The 20,304-nt window shown below is 43.3% G+C and overlaps 1 protein-coding gene across 2 annotated transcripts in view; it reads left to right on the top strand.

Annotated features, from left to right (window-relative positions):
* Window positions 1-531: 531 nt before the first annotated feature.
* Window positions 532-20,304, top strand: part of ELAPOR2 (endosome-lysosome associated apoptosis and autophagy regulator family member 2) — a 100,847-nt gene continuing 81,074 nt past the window's right edge. For both annotated transcript variants that reach the window (XM_071552756.1, XM_071552755.1), the window contains exon 1: window positions 532-861. In XM_071552756.1, coding sequence (XP_071408857.1) covers window positions 733-861 — 129 coding nt within the window. In that variant the 5' untranslated portion in view covers window positions 532-732. The remainder of the gene's footprint in view (window positions 862-20,304) is intronic.

Here is a 20,304-nt window from a genome sequence, read left to right as displayed (position 1 = left end):
AGGGGAGACAAAATCCTGACTGAAAGGCAACGACCGAGGGAGAAATGTATATAATTCGGAGGATAATAATAATTTGGGTCAGACCATGAATAAGTTGCTGTCCTTCCCATCTCATAGGGACAGGGTCGCTGACGTGCTCTGGCCAGCAGCTGAGCGGTCCAGCGCACATTTCGCCTGGTGGGATCCCGCCTTGAAGCGGGACACCGACATCCTTAGCGCCGGAGCAGCAGGGGTGCAAGCAGCCCAGCCGTGGGCAGGGATGGGAGCGGGGGTGCCAGTAACCAGGCAGGGGACGGCGGGGGATGCAGGGCCCGGGGCTCCCGGTGATGCCTGCCGCGTTTCGCCCTCCGCTGCCTCCCCCCACCCCGAAGCTTTTGGGGCTGGGGAGATGCAGCCGGAGGATGCTCCGAGCTCCTTTAGTCACGCCGGGGCTGGACCAGCCTCGGCTGCGTGCGCCTGCGCTGCCGGCCTTCCTCCCCCTCCTCCTCCTCCCCCCGCTCCCGGCCCCTCCTCCCGGCTCTGGCGGTGCCGGCTGCCGGGGCGGGCGGCCGGCGGTGCCGCTCTGTCCGTCCAGCCCCGGGGTTATGCTCGGCTGCAGGCGGGGCGCAGGGCCAGGGGCAGCCCGCGGCCGGGGCTCGGAGGTGTCCGGCTGGAGCAGGGGGCGGTGATTCCCACCATCACCCCCCTCCGCCGGGAAAGGGGTGCGCGGGCGCTCCTCGGCGGGGGAGGAGGATGATGCTGCTGAGGATGCTGAGGATGCGGCGGGCCGGAGCGGAGCGGGGATACGCGGGCAGCGCCTGGGTGTGCTGCTGGCTGCTGGGCTGGCAGGCGGCCGCTCTCCAGCTGCCGCCCTGCGAAGAGGTGAGATTTTCCTCCTCCTCTTAGGGTTTTCCCCATCCATAAGGGCGGGGATGGGGGGATATGCACCGGCTCGTGAGGAGGGTGGCACTCCAGGAAGGGGGTTTTGCCGGTTGTTGCTGACCTCTCAGGGCTGTTCTTGGGACGATAGAGGGGTCAAACCCATGGGGAAGGACCGTCCACCGCGGTGCGGACGGGTGGTCTGTGGGGAGGTCGCATAACCCGCAGAGCAGCCCCCTCGGCTGTCGGTCGCGACCCCCTCCCGGTTGTCGTTGCTCTCTCCGGTGCATAGAAACAGCAGAACCCCCCCTCCAAACGAGGGAGACGCGGCTGGCCTCTCTATTTTTCTAAACACCGGAATAAATCATAGGATCATAGAGTCAGCGCAAAGGGTGAGAGTAAGGGAGGGGTATGTGAAGCTGCCCTGCTCCCAACCCCACGTCATCTCGGGGTGTCCTGGACTGAGCCGTGTGTGTGACATGGGGAGAGAAACTTTCTGCCTCTCTCCTACTGCAAGAGCCCGAACCAGGAAAGATTCGGTATGATCAGAGCAGGTATGTTCGAAGCCGGGACGCTCCGTGCGGCTGTGAGAGATGCGGCGTCTGAGACGGCCGGACAGGGATGAGCAGCCCTGCCTGGCTCCGAAGGATCCCCGGTGGAGGGGACCAGGGCTTCATGAGCTCTGTTTCAGGTTTTCCATCCTCACTCCTACACGCAGGGAAATCCTCTCTGCTGCTTTTAAAGAGCAAGTGGGTCTTTCCTGTGTTCTAAACCAGCTGTAGGGGCAAGGAGGCTGGGTGCCACCTTACCAAACAGATCTATGTGGCCGGGACACTGCTCTAGCAAGCAGAAACCTGTAAGTGTGTTACCAATCAATTTCCTTCCTTCTGCGTGCTCCGAGGATGCTCTGAGAATAGAGCTTTCCTGTCTCTCATGCTGCAGTTGCACCGTTTAGCAATAACTAATGTATATGTTCTCCAAGTGGATTCAGGGTGGGTGACTGCAGCCATGGGGGAGCACTCGACTGGCGAGGGGTCCTGATCCATGCCTGGAGGCTATTGTAGTATGGAACATCCTCAGCTAGGCGTAAAAAGGCCCATGCCTCATTTCTATGGTAAAAGAGGGCATCCCTGGCCTGGGGAGTATTCTCTCTCTACCTGTGGAATCTACTTTTTGTCTTTCAAGTAACAGAGCTCAGAGCTAGTCTAGTATGGGAAATCTTGCAATAGGGAGACATATGGGATGCTCAAATCAGTGTCTGCCTTGGGCATGTTTCTCCTAAATGCTTGTCCTTCTTGGAGAGGGAAATTTATGCAACCACTTGCTTTAAATCACCTTTCTCCCTTTTTATCTAGTGAAGGGAAACAGATCTCACCCTAAAGTCTTTGCTTCAAAATGTGAACCTCTGCAAATGGTTAAAGGTGGCAAACAGCTGAATCTGTGCAGAGGTACCAGAAGCAGAGTACTGTCATTTTGAGTATCACATACTGGGCTTTAGGTGTGCAAATTCTCTCCTGTGCCCCACTCCTATACCCCTTTGGATCTGGACCTGAGTGATTTTGCTGTCCTTGCAGAGGGATGGAGAATGTTGTTTTACTTCACTTGAACACTCTTTGAGACGGAGACAGCCCTCACTCACATGGTTACAAAGCTGGGTGTTAGTTGTGCTGGTGTGTGTGCAGACATCAGCTGTATGTCCCTGGAAATATAATTGCAAACATATCCGGATGGAGAGAGAGGAGGAAAAAAAAAAGAGCTTGCAAAGAATCAGGGTAGCATATCAACTGATTTACAGAAGAGAAGAACAGAAGTTAATAGTTCACATAAAATGTGGCTGATACCTGGCTATTATGTGTTGTCCTCAGAACTTTGCCATTTGCCCCAATTCAGCCCAATTTGAGTGACCTGGGAGTATTGCCTTAAAAATCACAGCAGCTCCCGATGCGATTGACTCTGATCTGGGCAGACTCAGACAGGGATGAAGTCGTACAATAAGAAAGCACAGCCTGTCAGAGGGTATTGCAGTCCTTTGAAGTCTTGGTAAATGTCTTGTTGTTTTATACCCAAAAGGTTTGAGAAGCACAAGTCTTGATGCACTTTTAGGTAGTTCATTTTCAATCTTTAGGGGGTCTTTCCTTTTTTGGCACTTTTCTCCCTCCTTCCTTGATGGCTTGTTTTTCTGTTCCCTCACTGTTATAAGAAATACAGGTATCTGCCAGTCTGACAGATTTCTGCACTGGTACAGCATTTGGAGCAGTGGGATCTTTGGCTACCCTTGAGGCTCCGTGATGCTCTGATTACACATAGTAAAAATAATAATGTGTAGCAATGTCACTTTCCAGAAACCTTCATGTCATTGACTTCATTCATCAGGGATTGTAGTAGTTCAGCACACTGGATTTAGGAAAGGTGTGTTTCTGCTGCAAACCAAATGTACAAGCAGCTTGAATGAATGTTCCTGTGAGTTTCTGGAGTAAATTGATACAGCCATAAGCTTCAGGTTTAACAGTGTTGAGCCCAGGCTGCGATGGCCATTCACATTATGAGCTCTCCCTGAACTCTTCAGTGCCAGCAGCTAATCTGAAGGTGAGCCATGTGAATCTCCAAGAGATGGAGGCAGGCTCAGCTTGAATGGCTGGTGTACCTCTGGGTTACAGAATCTGGGAAGATCCACTGCTGTATCCTGTGCCTCCAGGGACTTGGTAACTCAGATTAGGACAGTGGTAGAAGAATTACTGCTTAGTGAATTCTTTCTGCTATGACAATTATGATGGGGGTACTCATGCAAATATTTCATGTGTTGCATAAATAATGACTTTGAGTGAAATTGATGACACCCATGTTTTTCATTGCCATTAAATATGCATTTAGCTGTTATGTTGGAAACAATGAGATATTCATTCCCGTCCCCCTGCTGCTGCAGGGACAGTCTTTGTTACATCTCATGTTCAAGTGCTTAGTGCTTTTCCTTAACTTTCGCAGATGAATGAATCTTCTCCAGCTTCCCCACAGAGATTCATGCAAATTTGAGCAGATTTTGCTTTTGGGGTATTTTAACTGATACTCTGCTCTTTGGGTCTTTTCTTAATTTCATCTTTCCCTCTGTTGTTTTTGCAATCCTAAAAAACCCCGAAACAAGCCAACAAAAAACCCCCCAAATCACTGAGTAACTCTTCTCTTGCCAAATTGCTTGCAAAGAGAGATATGGAGTATCCAAGATACTGGCAAAGATGTTTTGTTTCACATCCCTGTTTGACTCTCAATTACTCTGCAGATTGAGAGCAAACACATGACTTTGATATTGATAATAAATATGATTCTGATACATTGCGTGGTTTATCTGCTATTTCAGTAAACAGGTAAATGAAAGGGTAATACCAAAGGCTTTATTTAAGAGAAAGTATTTTTGTACTAGTCAGCTAGAATACTTTGAGAAAAGACAAAAATGACATAAGAAATTGTTTTGGAAAATGGAAGTCTTTTAGGAAATCACTTCCAAGGCAAGGGCAAGGAAATCTTAAGAAGCAATGGAAAGCATGAACTTGAAATTAGGTCAAGTATGGTGGATTAGGTGTGTTGAAATAGTATCAGTTTTCGTAATGAGAAAAGTTTAAAAAATGGGGTGTGTCTAAACTAAGTGTGAAGTATTTTAAGTGTATTAGTATATTAAGTGAAGATGCTAGGTACTGAGCTAAGCAGCCTGGCAAGCAAGGTGAAGTTCTGTCTTTCCATGTAAAGGATAGAGAGGAGATAGGTGTCAGTCTTGGAAGGGTGTTACATAAGCCAATGTGCCTGTCACAAAATATACATGGCAGGAGTAACAGGGATGTCTGCTGGAAGGATTCTGAGTATCTGAAACACTCTTATGTCATGAGTGAACTGTACTTGCTTGGGAAAAGGTTTGGTGTCACTGGAGATGGGTCTGTAGAGGCAGTCAATGTGCTGATGGTGAAAAATTTGGATGGATGATTAAAAAGAAAGAAAAGAATAAAACTTGTCAGAGTGGTTTTGTGCCTTATCATTATTGTACTCAGGAACTGTGAATGTTGAGTTTGTTTTGTAGCTGGTTAATAAGTGTACAGTGATCACAGCCAAGGGTGGTGCTGTCTAGGTAAGAAGGGAATAACTTGATGGAGGAAGAGAAAGAAGAACATGCATTAATGCATGGGGTAGAGAAAATTAGTGAGATGCAAATCTTTAGGATAAGGTAGAAATAAAACAGATTTTTGTGCACTTGAAAGGCTAAATGTTATTATTGTTAGAAGGTAATACTTTTTTATTTTTATGTAACTGTGAACAACCTCTGGGACTCCTTGATCTCTGAGATTCTATTCTCTCTTAGCCTTAAAATCTCTGAAGAGATTAGCTGATTGCTAAACATTTAGGAAGGAATTCTCCTAAACTGGTTTCCTTGCTGTTCCTTATTGGTACCCTTGTCCCTTTCTATGAAGCATCTGCACCAGCTATTTTGGTAACAGAGCAGGTGCTATCTATACCAGATACTAGGATGATCCAGTGTTCTGTTCCTTGATTTCTAACAACTGAAAGATCTTAGGTCTGTGGAAAGACCATATTATTTTTGTCACCTCTTGATACACAGTTTTGTGTCTTTGTGGGGAAAAGAGAAATGTATAGTTTCCATTTTCCATGGTGATGGAGGGTCATAAAGATGAAGAAAGAGGAGCAAAAACCATGCTATAAAACTGCTGACAATAAAGTTGATGGAGTGCAAACAGGTGCACAGAAGGTGAGGAGACAGATGCAGAGATACAGGTACCACAGCAGAAAGCATTGCCACCGGAGCACGTAGGCAGACCAAGGTAGGGGGGAGCACAGGAGAGACTGATGAGGTGTCAGAAATTGAAACCTGAGAAGGAAGACAGATGCTGGTATAAAAACTGGATAGTGAGCCATGGTCGTAATAATTCAAGTATAAAAAAATTTTTCATGGTGGAACTGCTGTAACAGGCCATAAACTCAAAAGAGAAGTAGCCATTAAACCAACACAAGATTGCATTTCTCCCACCATCAGAATCCCTTGATCATTCAGGATGAGATTTATCATCTATAAAGAAGTCTATGTTTTTATTTTCTTTTTTCTGCCCTTTTTTCTTCACAGCTTGAGATAGGTTGAGTGAGGATGGGAGCTCTGCTGGGATTCCTGACCCACCCATGAACAGTGGAGTGAGGACTATGAGTGAGCCAGGCACCAGGATGGGTTTTTGCAGTGATTTGGGCTGTCAGCTGCCTCCACCTGGCCACATTTTCCACTGGGTATTGTCTGGGAAAGCTTTAGCAGTACTGTGCATTGCTTTATGCCAGATGATGACCTGGGTCAGAAATGCTGGAATCACACGAAGGGAGCCTTTATCACAAGCCTGACCCTGTGTTCATTGAAGATTCTGGCAGAGCTCTCACTACTTGCAACAACCCAGGTGGCAGAGCCAAGGGCAGTCAGACCTGCAGGGCTCAGTCTGTGGGCAACAGGCTTCCCTAGGTCATATCTGCAGGTTGCTGTCTATGCCTGCTGAAGAAAGTGCTAAGCATCAGCTAAGCAGAAAAAAAAATTAGAATGTGAAGAACAGATAATGGTTGGTAAAAAGAAAGGTAGCCTTGAGCGGCTCATACTTGAGATAGGAAAGAAACAGTTTGGGAACAGGTCCCACATGTCTCGCAGAAGTTGCCAAGGTTTTTCTAGGGGCTGCTGCTGTGAAGGTCCCTTGCTTTTCTCCAGCATGCCTCTATCTTCCCTATCGCTTACACCTACTTAGAAAAGAATGTCCCTGCACTACTCCTTGGTAACATTTTAGCACTTATCCTGGACTTGAAAATGGGTTTGGGCTCGTAGTGGAAACATTTTGATTTTCAGTCTTTTGAGAAGGAAAACCTCTGGTTTTGAAGGAGTGAAATAGATAAAATCTTATTTCTTTTAGAAGTGTCTTTTAAAACAAACAAACAAACAAACAAACAAACAAACAAACAAACCCCTTTCAATTATAAAACATTAGCCAACTCTTATGATGACCTTCCTTCAAAAGCATTATGATAGTCTCTTTGATAAATAGTGCCAGACAGTAATCACTGTACACTTGGGACACAGGCTCAGAGCTGATTTAAGATGATCTAGGACGACATGTGCAGCTTTGCTGCTGGCTCCCATGTTGGTGCTGCCGATCCTGTCACTGTGCTGAGTCAGAGCAAATGCTGATTCGGCTGAAAATTCACCTGCCAAAAGAAAAAAAAAGAAATAAATAAAACATAAAAAAGAAGGAAAAAAGAAAAGGGTGAGTATTTATCTGGGTGAGTGGCAGAGATGACTCTGTGTTTAATCTCTGGGGGATAAAAGTGGTACCAGAAGTTTGGGACCTACTCAAAGGCACAAGTTTGGTCTCAGCTTTATTTCTAGACCATAAAATTTTGCTTGGATAGAGCTAGCCTGGATTTAGAATGAGATAATGGCAGGGGGACTGTATTTCCTGATGTAGGAACAAGAAAATGAGAGATGTGTGTTAAAGGTGTGTAGGAACTGGATTGTTGCTCTCTCTTGTGCTCTGGCTTCAGACAAAAGTGGTGTGTCTGTAAGATATGTGCTGGCTGTAAGATATGTTTTCAATGCAAGGAACAATAATTCCAGATGATGGGCTATTCCCATCCCAAAGAAAATTTTTTGACAGTGAATTTTTTATTGCTGGAAAGAGAGGACAAATCACTTATCCCATTTCCCCTTACTTATATGGGATTAACCTCTCTTACCTGTTAGTGTTTTGCAGTCAAGAAATACAATACATAACACATGGTTTATGGTGATACTTGAAGACTGTTGGAAACTACCTAAAAAGAGTGATAGGAACTGTATTATTTGGTGGTGAAAATCCTGGGTGGCTCAATTTTCATTTGGCTAGATTTTTTTCACCTTGGACTTACAAATATTTTCCAATGATAATTCACAGGAGAGTGTCTCAGGGTGTTTGGGATTGGTTAAAAGGACATGCCCATCCTGCTGAGAACAGGAGCACCAGGAGAAGATATTCCTGTAAACAATGTGAGCAACTCCATGAGTGTGGATGGGTCCCTGGCCCTCTTCTAGTTACCAGGGTAGACCCAGTCAAAGGAGGTATTTTCTATATGATAATTACCAATGTGGGTTACTAGTGCTAATCTTATAATCCAATTTGATGAAGAAAACCTGCTTTGGGGAAAGGCTGAACTTTCCCTCTGAGGTTGGAACGGACCTGAACATTCTTAGATGTGTTTTTGGTGTAATGAATATGGTTGGAAAATTGAAATGCATTAGATAGCCAAGCTAAAAGGAGAAGCAGTGGGGAGTGCAAAACCTGAAGAAGCCATTAACATAATTACTCCTCGCTTGATACAGTATACATTTAATAGCAGAGAAATCTGTCTAAATTGATCTTACTGTCACAGAAAACTGAAATGTACCAGGATGGTAACATTTAGCAGCAAACTGAAGGGTAAAGGTGATTTAGACCTCAGCTGTTGACTCTTAAAGTGTTAATTTCCCACAGTGTTTCTGGTGGTGTGTGAAATCCTTCTTGTTTTGTACTTACTCTTGGTAGTTTCTCAAAGGAAGATCTTCACAAGGGCCGGTCATGTTTTATACACACATGGGGTGGTGCCGTGTCTTTTGAGAGATGTACGTCAGAAATGGATGACTGCTGATTTTTCCCAGGCTTTCATATCCATGGCTCCCTCCTGCTGGCAGGTCAACAGTGCTGATCAAATGCTGCTTGTTTCTGGTAAGCTGCTTTTTATCTCCAGCTCTGTGGTTCCTTAAAGCAAATGAAGAAAAGGAAGATTTCCCAAGACAATTCTTTTCTTCTCTCTTTTGTTTGGTCTTATTTAATCCAATTTTTAAAAAATTCAGACTTCTCTTGAACGGAAAGAATGAGGGGCCCTAGCCAGCCTTTTTTACAGCAGGATTCATGCTTGCATGAAGGGGCTATGAGCTGATGTTCATCTCAGCAATGCTGGGGGGAGGCTGCATGTTAGAATTGGAGTGGAGAAATGATTCATATCATCATGCTGCACCTTTCTTCACAAGCACCTGCCCTGCAGACCTGCTGATGAGCAGCTTGTCTTGCTTTGTGATGAATGTCAAGTGTCCCGGTTAGTAAGGGAATAGCTGTCTCCCTTAGAGCTGCTGCTCAAGTAAGAGCTGAACCCACGCCAACTCTCCTCTTCCAGAAGACCAGACAGAGTGACTGTCAGTGAAAGCCTGGTTTTAATGCTGAAGATAAGAAACACCAGGGCTCTCAGTTTTCCTGGTTTTTAGCTGGAAGCCCACTGTTCTCTGGGTTAGCCTCTGCATGGAGAGAAGCAGTGGATCCTGAGGCATTGCTCAATTCTGCACCAAAGGAACATTCCTGTTACTGTCAAGGCATCCTTTTAGGGATGCACAAACCAGGTTTCACAAATAGTTCAACAATAAGCCCTGCACTGCTTCTGAAATAACTGTGATCAATGATCACATTCCCGTTCACCCCAGCTAAGAGGAGTCATAATGTAAAAAACAATGAATTCCTGTATCTTTTTGTTTTGCAGTATTTTTAATGGCACGTAAAGCCAACCCTGCTTAAATGTTTGCTGGCTTTTCTGAAAAGCCATTGCTTTTCAGTTCCACCTTCTAAAGAAAAAAATCCCCAGCTGGTTTGCAGCTCTGGCCATTGTGATACTGACCTGCTAATCTCTTGCACTGCTTTGCTAAATAAGGGAAGAGATTTCCTTCAACCGTCATCATGTGGTTATACAGGTATTGCAGCTTTCATTGGAAAAGATGGGTGAAAAGAAAAGGTAAGTTAGATCCTCAATATTGCAGAGGAGAGTGGAAACGTGAAGTTTGAAAATCTGTAAAGTTAAATGAAGTGGAGCTGAGTTGCACAGTGTTTTAAGGTCATGTGGCACTTAAATAGGCCATATGAATTTGATGGGGTGGAAGCAATGATGCCTGACTCAAGGTTTTGGGAGGCTTTATGTGACTATTACTGAAAGTAGAATTTGATTAACAAACTTTGCCATTATTTAAATTTAGCATTTACACTGTAGATAGTCTGATGGGAACACCCAGAACTGCCTCATTGGGCACCACACATGCTAGAAATAAAACTATTGGGGCAATATCCTGCTCTCATAGGCAGTCTCTAGCCTGCTAAATAGGACAGATGTAAAGAGCTCTGGTCCTTGAACTGTCCAGATCACACCAAGCTTTGTCAATGTGCTCCCTGGCATGGTTTTGGCTATGGAAGCTAGCAGGGTATGGGACACTGGAGTAGAAGCTCTGGATGAATCCACAGTAGTCCTGCAGTAAGGCAATAAAGATGAATGAATGCAGTCTTGTAATGGGATGACTATAACTTGGTACAGTTACTTGAATATCAACCATGTCAGGAGTGCACATGGCACTCTCATATTTCAGAACAGCAGAAAATCAGTATGAGGAGAAACCTTTTTCCACTGATCTATGCATAGTCCAAACATGAGATCCTGATGGTGAAGATGTAGTTGAGCCCAGTGGAGAACCAGAACTTCATACCATGAAAAAGACTTACCTTGCTTTTAACTGTATAAGTTTAAATGTCTATTTGTCAAGATGGAGATAATCACCCTTCAAGACTAATTTTTATCATCCTGAAAGGGTAGTGTGATTTTTCTGCTGAATGTGCCTGTTTTCCTCCACTGGCTACAGAGGGATGCTTGCTTTTGCCAGGTAGATGCTTAACTTGTAGTTATCTAAAGTAAAATAAGGACTCATCAGCCTCCACTGTAACTGAGTTACATTGGGTTTTACACAATCTATAGGGTCACTTTGCAGCATTCTCTAAGCTGCAGGGGTGAGGGTGTTTTGATAAGGCTGGGACATTGCAGTGGTGCAGGTAGGTCTCTGCAATGACCTAATTACTCTAAAGAAGGGACCTAAATCTTTGCCTCTGAACTACTGAATTAAAAGGGAAATGCAGCAGGAGCAGAGTCTTGTTCTGTAGAGCTGTTTGTGAGTAAAGAGTTCTATTTGCCTTTCTTCCTAACAAAGGTGTGTTATCATGCAGCGGAGTCCCTTCCTATCCAGGGAATATACAACATCAAGCTCATGCCAGGGTAAATTTCTGTCTATTATATATTCAGGATGTATAAACAAACACCCCACCCCCTCACCCCCCCCAACACACACACACACACACCCACACACACACACCCACCCACACACCCACACACCCCCACACACCCCCACACACCCCCACACACCCACACACCCACACACACACGCTTGCCTGTGATCATCAGCTTGTAATGTATTGCAGCTGTTTGTCAAATGGGCTAGACCTTGTATTTAGATTTAATTTCCCAGTGCAAAAAGGCAGGTGCACAATTCCTGATGGCTTCCAGTGTCCGTGGTTACAGGCTGACTGCATTGCCCAGGAAGGTAAACCACCTACGAATGCATTGCTTTCTTCATGTCATAGACTGGGTCGTACCTCGCGGGGACAATTGATAGCAAGGGACAACTGAAGGACTGTGCCTGAACAATGCCCTGATCTCTCCTTTCTCCTGCCTTTCCCCCAGTCTGTGGGCTGATGAGTCACTGTTGATTGGTTTGACTGATTCAACCCTTGCAATAACACATTACCCTGCACCTGGAAGAGGGTTTAATGGGACTACAGACAAAGCTCTTCCTACTGCTGTCACCCCAGCTCATACCTCATCCAGGCTTGGTTTGATGCAAGAAGGAAGCTTGTAGCTCCAGGCGCTATCTGGGTGCCAGAAATGCTAACAGATTTGGATTTGTAGCTGCCTAAGAAGCTGCCTTAGCCCCATGGGTAAATCTGGACTTAGAAGAATTGTGAACTGAGTAGGCCTTTGCTAGACCTTGCTATTGCAGACCATTTTAACTGGAGTTAGCAGCATGAATACAGAAAAGAGTCCAGAAGCTGAATACAGCTCATGGCCAAGTTAAATCTAAGATGTGTTTTCTCCATCATTTACTTAGCTCAGGCTGCCTTGGGCTGCTAGTTTCCCCTTGGTTATTTATTAGTTATTCTTGCAGTGGAAATGGACTCTGTGGGCTTGGAGACAACCCAAGAGGACAATATTGGATGAGCCTTCCTCGTAAGTTTATAGGGTTACAGATTTTTCTTGTCAGGCTGTCATTTAAGATATTGCTTTGTTCAATGAACGGGGTTAATTCAGACGCTTAAGACAATTAAGTACTCACAAAGAGCAGGGTCCCATCCTGGGACAAGAGGTTGCAAGCCAGGCAGGCGTTCCACAGCTAAACCTCCAAAACATGATGCCCCGCTGGTGTTACAGGTGTCATCAGTTTCTTTGTTGCCTATTTTCCCATTTCAAAATGGAATATTACTAAAACCATGTATTATTTCCAAGGTTGAATATCAATGAAGATTCAGCTAAAAATGGTAAAAAAGGTCTTATTTGCTTTGGATTGCTTTTTTTTTTCCCCCTGTTTGAAAATATTCAGCCATCTGGTCAGCAAACAAATAAAATGCTGCATGATATTGGCAGCAAAGCATCCACTGAAAAACAACGAATGGGAGAAGGAAACAGTTCACAGTCTTTCTGTAGTCTGGTGGGTTTTGGTTTTGTGCCACAGAAGACTCCTCAGTAAAATTTGTATTTGTAAAATGCAGAACCTGGCAATAATCTTCATATAAGCAGATGCAGCTTTGGCAAATCCTAAAGTCAATAAAATTACTTTTATTTTTGCTTACCCCAAGGATTAATTAGGTTGAGCGAAAGAAGCACCTTTTCTTCATTTTCAGAATCTTTACTTTGTAATATTATATGTAAGTGCAATACTATACATTAGTGTAATATAATAAGTAATATTGTATGAAAGTGTAACAAAGTCCTGGCTATAAACACATTTTCTATCAATGTGACTATTTTTGTTAAAATTATACAAGTTCAAGTTCTAGTGAAAATCACTTGTATAGACCCAAAGGTGACTAATACTTGTAGCTCTTACCCCTCTTCTTTTGGGGACTGTATATATTGGTAGACGAGACTTGTATTGGGGTATAGGATCCTTCCACACTGAAGAAGGTTTATTTCACTGTTTCTCTCCTTGGCTGTACCAAAACTCAACCTGTAAGAAAGTCAAAGTCTGAAGGGACAAAGCTGAGCTCAGAAGTGAGCCAAACTCGTCCATCTCCATGGAGAGAGCAAGGAACACGCTGGGAGCACACAGACCTGGGTCACCAGTGATGAGGAAATGAGGGATGGGTTTTTCACATCCTGCCCTGTGCAAGCCAAATAGATAGTGGGTGTTTTTTCACATCGTAACATCTCTCAAGAGAAAGGGAAATGTGGAGCAAATGCATTTGGTAGGAAATTGTAGAGGAGGTGACAGTGCAGAAAAATGATACAAGATCAGATGAGTGAGCATCACCCAGACTTCCCTGTAATAACAGTGTTCCTTTTCTAATATTTTTCTGCTGCTTGGTGTGAAAAATTCTTACAACTAATGGAAACTGATAACCAACAGCAGAGAGGCAGGAGCAGAAGCTTTGTAAAATGCTTGTGCATGTGCCTGCTTTTAAGCACAGGAATAATTCCTCTGAAGTTTGAAAATGAATGACTAATTTAAGATGAAGTTGATGCTTAAATACCATGCTGGATTAAGGTCAGGGAATTCTGTGTATTGCAGAGTCAATACTCTGACATAACTGAGATATATTATTGAATTTAAATCTTTTGCTTCCAGTAAATTGAAGATTTTCCTTCAGGTGCAATGTTGAAAAAATGTAATGTCTGGTGTTCTTTAAGAATATTTAAATATTAACTCAGCTTGGTTCTCATTTCATGCTGTCTTTTGTGGGTTTTCATGGAAGTACTTCTTTTGTTCTGTATATATTCCACAGAGTTTTTAAGGCTTAACTGATGATGTCCTTTTATATGCTTTTAAAAATGGAATTGGTATAGCAGATTGGACAGGATGCTGCTGCGAGGCTCTGCTACTAGAGGGGAAATGCAATGAAATGGGACACGTTGATTCCTCAGATGATTAAATCTGGCCATAGTTCAGGTCCTCACAGGATTAAAATTGTGAACTTGTAAAATTTTATTACCTTTATACTCCTCTACATGAACCTGCTGGGAGCCCTGCAAGGGTGAGGCAGGCAGTTTGGCAATAGTTAGTGAACTGAATCCTTGAAAATGTATTTTCCTCATGGACACTGTAATTGTAGAAGTTAAACCTGGTTCAGAGCAGTAGTTCAGTGAGGAAGTGGGTGTACAGAAGGAGATGCACAGGCTCATGGATGCACGTGCATATGGCCAAAAATATTAATGTTGAGCTAAATTGTTCACTCAGATTAGAGTAGCCTTGTAGACAAAAATGCTTTTATATTTAACATTAACTTTTGCTCCATCTGGCTCATGTTTCTCAAATACAAAGATATATTTTCCTCACTGAAGTTATCAGCTCAGGTCCTCATCTGAGGTAAATTGTTTTACCTACCCAGCTGTTTTATATTTGACATATTTCTAGTTTGTTGATTCTACATTTCTCAGGAATCCCCAAAGTGAGGTGTTTTGTCCTGTGTCCTTTATTTTGAGAATATAAAACAGGACCCAAATTTATCATAAAGAAAGAATGTAACAAGGCGTGAAAAGAAGTGAGTCTATTTGGCTGGTGCTCGAGGAACTGCTTAAATTTGGCACAGAGTTGGTATTGTTCAGAAGGAGGACAAGGAGCAGAAATAAAAAGGAAAAATTGTTTTGGGAGATGGAAAATTGAAAACCTGTGGGAAGCCTGTGCATCCGCTAAGTGGAGGCTGCCTGGGTCTGCTCACTTACATTAAATCAACTGTTTCGTCTGCCTGCTGTCCATCTCAGGTGTATGATCTCCTGATCATGGAGTCATAGAATGGTTTGCTTTGGAAGGGACCTTAAAGATCATCCAGTTTCAACCTCCACTGCCATGGGCAGGGACACCTTTCATTGTAGCAGGTCTTGATGGCCTTGAATCCTTCACAAACTGAAGTCAAGCAATTTTTGCAGTGGCTTAATTAAGGACACTTGGGATACTGTAGGCACCTTGGGTAATTGCTTTCTTGGGATTTGCTTCTGGGTTATTAGTTATAGCCTGATCTCCTTCTGTGCAGATTTTCTTCTGAATAGGCAACAGTCAGCAACATCCATACAAAAAAAAAAAAAAAAAAAAAGAAAAAAAAAGAAGCTTTTCTCTTTTAATTTACGAGTGTTAAGCCTTGAATAGCTGGGAAGAAAACATCAGGGTTGAAAAGGAGGAGGAATGAATAAAATCCAGCATATTAAATGTTATAATTAGAACTGTGATCAACTTTGATACTGTCAGCCTTCTTGACTGTAATAACTGAGTAGCTCTGAATAAAAAGCCTCACCATATTGGCAGTGAAACATGAATCTTGTTCTAGGGGAACATTTTGGCTTATTGCATAGTGCCAGGGTGTGTGAATTGGAGTATGCTGTGCTGAGATACAGCATGTGGGAGGCTTATCTACTGTCCATATGCACCCAATGTTTGCATAAGGCGTGCGGTATAGTTGATGTTTGTGAATAATAGTCATTAATATTTACTTTGCTGAAAAGAAAAGCTGGTTTGTGCTTATGGAAGTGACCTTGTGCAAACAATTCTCTGCCAATTTGTCTGGATGTTGCTCTGTTAGTGTGGCAGAGAGCAGCAGAGGGACACTCAGCCAGCTGGGCACCATCCATTGGGATGGCACTGCAGCCCACGGGCTGTGCTGGAGCACCCGGCATTGAGGAGCATTTTGGGGAACACCATTCCCCAAAGCTTTCTGCGCTGTAGGGGACACTGATGAGTGTCATCATGAGGGTGGTCTTGGGAGACTCTTCAGTTGTCCCCACGGATGTTGCCTGCAGCTCTTGGCTGAAGTGGGATATGGAAACTCCTCACAAACATGCCATGTGGAGTCAGTATGTCACTGTTCCCTCTGCAAGGCACTTGTTTACTTTGTGCTCTAAGGAGTGACTACCAAGCAGCAAAACATGAGGATTTAGTGTGTTTTCTCCTTTACAGTTTTGTAGGTGGGAATTTATGACAGTGGGGGAGGGACAATACTATTAAATCACAGGTGTGAAGCACTACACCTCTTTTTACCATTTTTATTGATATGAAAGAGTGGAGAAGGGATAGGTTCCCAGCAGTTAGCAAAGGAATTGCTTAAGCTATGCATAGGATGCTTAAATATTGATAGTTCAAAAGCTGTAGCCCATTAGTACTGCTTTGATGGGCCTTCATGAGATTGTGAATATTGGCATTAAATCTGACATTTTTTTTCCTTAAGCTTGACATCTCTGTTAATGCTTGATCTTTCAATCCAGCTAACTTCAATAATTGCAGATTTAAGCCCTGAGAGCCTACTTCAGCAAGACATTTAAGGGATTGATCTTTTGGAGTTGAGGTGAAGATACGCCCTGTATCACTGTGACCCTGTTCTGCACCACAAACTTGTGCATGCAGTGACCTGAAAACCTTTTGTCACAAACAAGAACAAGTGAAATGTTATTTTTCAATACTTGTATTGAGTATTGAAATAGGGATTCCTGCTTTGGAAGAGAGAACCTCAGGAAAAGGTATTGTTAGTGAAAAGGCTGGAAGCACTGGGATCTTGTACCTCCTGGAAAAGCTGATTCTTTCTGCATAGAAGCAAAGTGATATGAGAAAGTGGGATGAATATTTGTAGGGTAGTGCAAAATCACAGCAGGTAGTGAATGTATCACTAAAAAAGTTTAGCCACGTAGCAAGTTGTGTATATTTATTAAACTTAAAATATTATTATGAGCAAATTTAAATATTTTCAATAACACCCCCCAAAAATAAACAACTTATCATGGATAAATTTTAACCTGTAAGATTTTCATGTCATGAATAGTAAGGAACAGTTGCTATGCATAGATTGGTAGTAATAAAAGTCATTCTCAGTTTGACAAACTAAATTTATGTGGCTGTAAATATAAGTGGAAAAATTATGAAGCCTGCTAGAGATCTCATTGCAGTTAATGGAAAAATATTCACTTTATGGAACTGGATTAAACCAGTCCAAATAATACCACTGGATGACTAAAACACTGGATGACTCGATAACATTAGGACAATGAAGATAAACATATGTATAAACATCCTTTATCACCGTATTCGTCACTTCAGTTTTCTCTTTAATTTGACTGGGTTTTTTTCAGAAGATTTAGGAGCTCACTGAAAAATTACGATTTCTCAATCATCCTTGTTTAAAATATTTTTGAGAAGCAGTAAGGATTTGCAGGTGAATTTATTAGGTTTTGAGTCTGAAGGGTTAAAAACCTCACAACCCAAACCCTGAACTGCTGGGTTCATCAGAAATGTCCTCCTGACCTTCAGGAGAGCCTGGCAGTCTGGAGGGACACCAGACATCAAAGAGGTGTTCTCCACCTTTCTGCTGCCACTTGCCTTGATTTAAATCTTAATTTCTCTATTAAAACTTTAAGTATCTGCTACAGATTGTGTAGGAAGCTTGGGTGGGTGTCATAGGAGGGGAACACTGAGGAGCAGGGAAGGCTTTGGTCCTCCTTCCAAGCTGTGGAGCCTGGCTGGAGGAATGTGCCTCTCCACAGCTCTTTCCTCTGTGGGCTGGACCCAGGTGTGAACATGGAAGTAATGTCATGTTAAATTTGCCCACTTTGTGGGCTCTGTTGTAACTTGCTGGGGGGAACTATGAAGCTGTATAGAGTGGCTCTTCAGGATAATTTCATGTCTTATTACCTCTGTCAGCAGTGTCACATACCTCCTGCTCTCAGAAGAGGACATGATGGCTGTGGTGAAGAAAGGAATTTGATGTCATAAAAGGAATCATTGGGACTTTTGGTTTGGTTTTGGACTTAACTCCAGTCTGTGTAAATGACACTGTGAGAAATCCCTGAGAAAGGCTGGTCAGTTGAGATGAAACCACGATGTTACGGGTTAATTAAGGGGTAATTCTGGGGTAGTAAAGGTGTGAATCAAACTTTCAAAGGAGCATTTGAAAGGGCCAACCACTTCTGCCTGTTCAGAATGTAGCTGTCAAATTTTCTTCTAAACAACTCTCCAATCTGAATTCATATTTGCAATAGCTTGGGGTTTATTTATTAGAATCTGAGTTGTTGAGCTTCTCTCAGAGTATGAAATGGAGTAGAATCCACCTCTCCAAGTGGTGCTTCTTCAGTGGGCAGCACTGCCACTTTCAACCTGCATCCCACCCTATCCTCTCTGTCCTAGTCCACCTTCTGCATATGCTTGTTGACCACTCAAGAGCTCCCACCATGCAGATGACTGAAAATGGATGAGGTGGATCCATCCTTCTTCTGTTGGCATTTGTCCAGCAATGATGGGGGACAGTGGCAGTGTTAGGGAACTGGAGGAGTCATGTCTCCGAAATGTATAAAGGGTGTGATGTGTGGACACTGTGTGAATGCTTTCAAGAGCACACTTTGGTTTCTGGAGAGCCGAAACTGAAACTTGGTGCAATGTGAGGGGACATGCCCTCTGGCTTTGCCCTCTCACTGTGTGCAGAAGTTGGCATCCTATGTTGAAAGATTTAATATTTGCTTTCCTGGTGCCAGGGACTTTCACTGACACACTCCTGGGAAGAAAATAGAGAAGTGAGAGGAATTTAGTCACGGTGAATTCATCTTCACAGAGGTTAATTTTCAAGAGGGAAGGCTCTGAACTATCTATGTTGGTCTCTTTTCATATTTGTGGAGCTTTATGAGGATGAAAGGCTGTGTAAGTGCTCAGTGTTACAGTTCACAGAGACTGCAGATGACATGTGGCTACCCTATAGAAAGCCACTGACAAGTCTCTTACCAGTGAGGTTTGGCTGTGGCTTATTGCATTCAACATCTTTTTACGAAGGGTAGAATGTTTTAAAGACTTTTGTGGAAGAACTGTGAGGAAATGGTCACACTCAATTTCTTTTTTTCCACACCAAAGACAATGCTAGTGTCAAAGTAGCTGACCCTCCTCCAAAGCAGCTGTTATTTAAGGTCAGAAATGGTAAAATCTGGCCTTATAATCAAATCCAATGTGGTATTTAGACAGTAAAACCCTTTGAGAAAGGTCCTCCAGATCAGAAAGAGCAAGACCCTGGGTGGTTTAACAATTATAACTGGATGAGTGTGTATCAGAAATACATAGGGTTGGTGCTGGGAATCCTGAAAGGCAAATTGACACATCTCAGGTTAGCAAAGGCTAGCAAAACATTAGATGTATTCCAGGAATTGGAAAGAACAATTGCTAAATGTATGGTGAAACACTGACAGGTGAGAACTGGGTACATACATAATGTCCTGGCAGGAGATGATGAAAAAGGAGAAGAAGGAGGTGAGATGCGTAGCACAGCCCATTGCAGCATTTGAATGGCTCCCTTGTCCTAGAGACTGGCTGGTTGAAGACTGGTTGGCCTGGTTTTTTTTTTGCATGAAAAATTATATAAATTTGCATTATAAACTGAATTAGATTATGTATTATATATTCTTTTAACTAGGCAGCTCCTTATGTTTTTGGGCTCATGAAGTTTCTCTGTATTAATCCAATAAATGCTGGTGGATTACAAGGCACTGGTTATCATAGAAAGGGTTGTGGGGCTCTCAAGCTGCAGCTGCACTGGCTTTAAAGGGCACCTCCATCTCTCTGCCAGCTCCTCTCCAGTCTGAGTTTAAAAATGTGAGAGCTGTGCTGGTTTAATGTCAGTGGTGCAGGTGAAGGAGGCATGATATGAGCTGGTCATCCTGTGGGTGGGAGAGGGCAGGAAGCAGGGTGAGCTGGACCGAGTAGCAGGTGTGGAGAAGATATAACGCTGTTCATTCACCGCAGTGACATCCAAAACAGTTTGTGACTGCACTGTGCATAGGAGCAGAAAGTCTTTGTCATTTATGAAAAAAGGAGGATCTATATTATTGCTGCTGACAAATATTCATTGAATGGCATTCAAAATTAATTTTTAAAAATTCAATGAATTTTGGTATTATTGCAGAAAAAATGTAAGTGATTGTAAACTGTATGGAAAATCAGTTTTTGACTGTCTGTGGTGCATACATGGGGACCCCAATCTGCAATATTCCAATGTCTCACAGCAAGCTATATGGTTTTTTGCAGTGACTGATGTCTTCCAGCCTTATTTTACAGGGGGAAAATAATGGTAGGTGTAACAAGTTTGTGTGCACCCAGTTGCAGCTCAGAGAGGACTATTCCATTTGGTTCTGGAAAATGGTCCCCTGATCCCTCTGTATAATGATACTTCCATGCTCCTGGGCTGAGATGGTGATATGTGTCACTTCAGGACTCCTGCTTGAGGCTGAGGTCTCTAGCCATGTGGTGGAGAGTGGAACCAGCCTGGGCCTCTCTCCTGCCCCACCTGGAAAGCATGTTGTCAAAAAATGTTTGAATTTTCCTCAGGA

This window comes from Pithys albifrons, chromosome 3 (assembly GCF_047495875.1).
Source record: "Pithys albifrons albifrons isolate INPA30051 chromosome 3, PitAlb_v1, whole genome shotgun sequence".
Taxonomy (NCBI): domain Eukaryota; kingdom Metazoa; phylum Chordata; class Aves; order Passeriformes; family Thamnophilidae; genus Pithys; species Pithys albifrons.
This window is presented reverse-complemented; position numbering and strand designations above follow the sequence as displayed.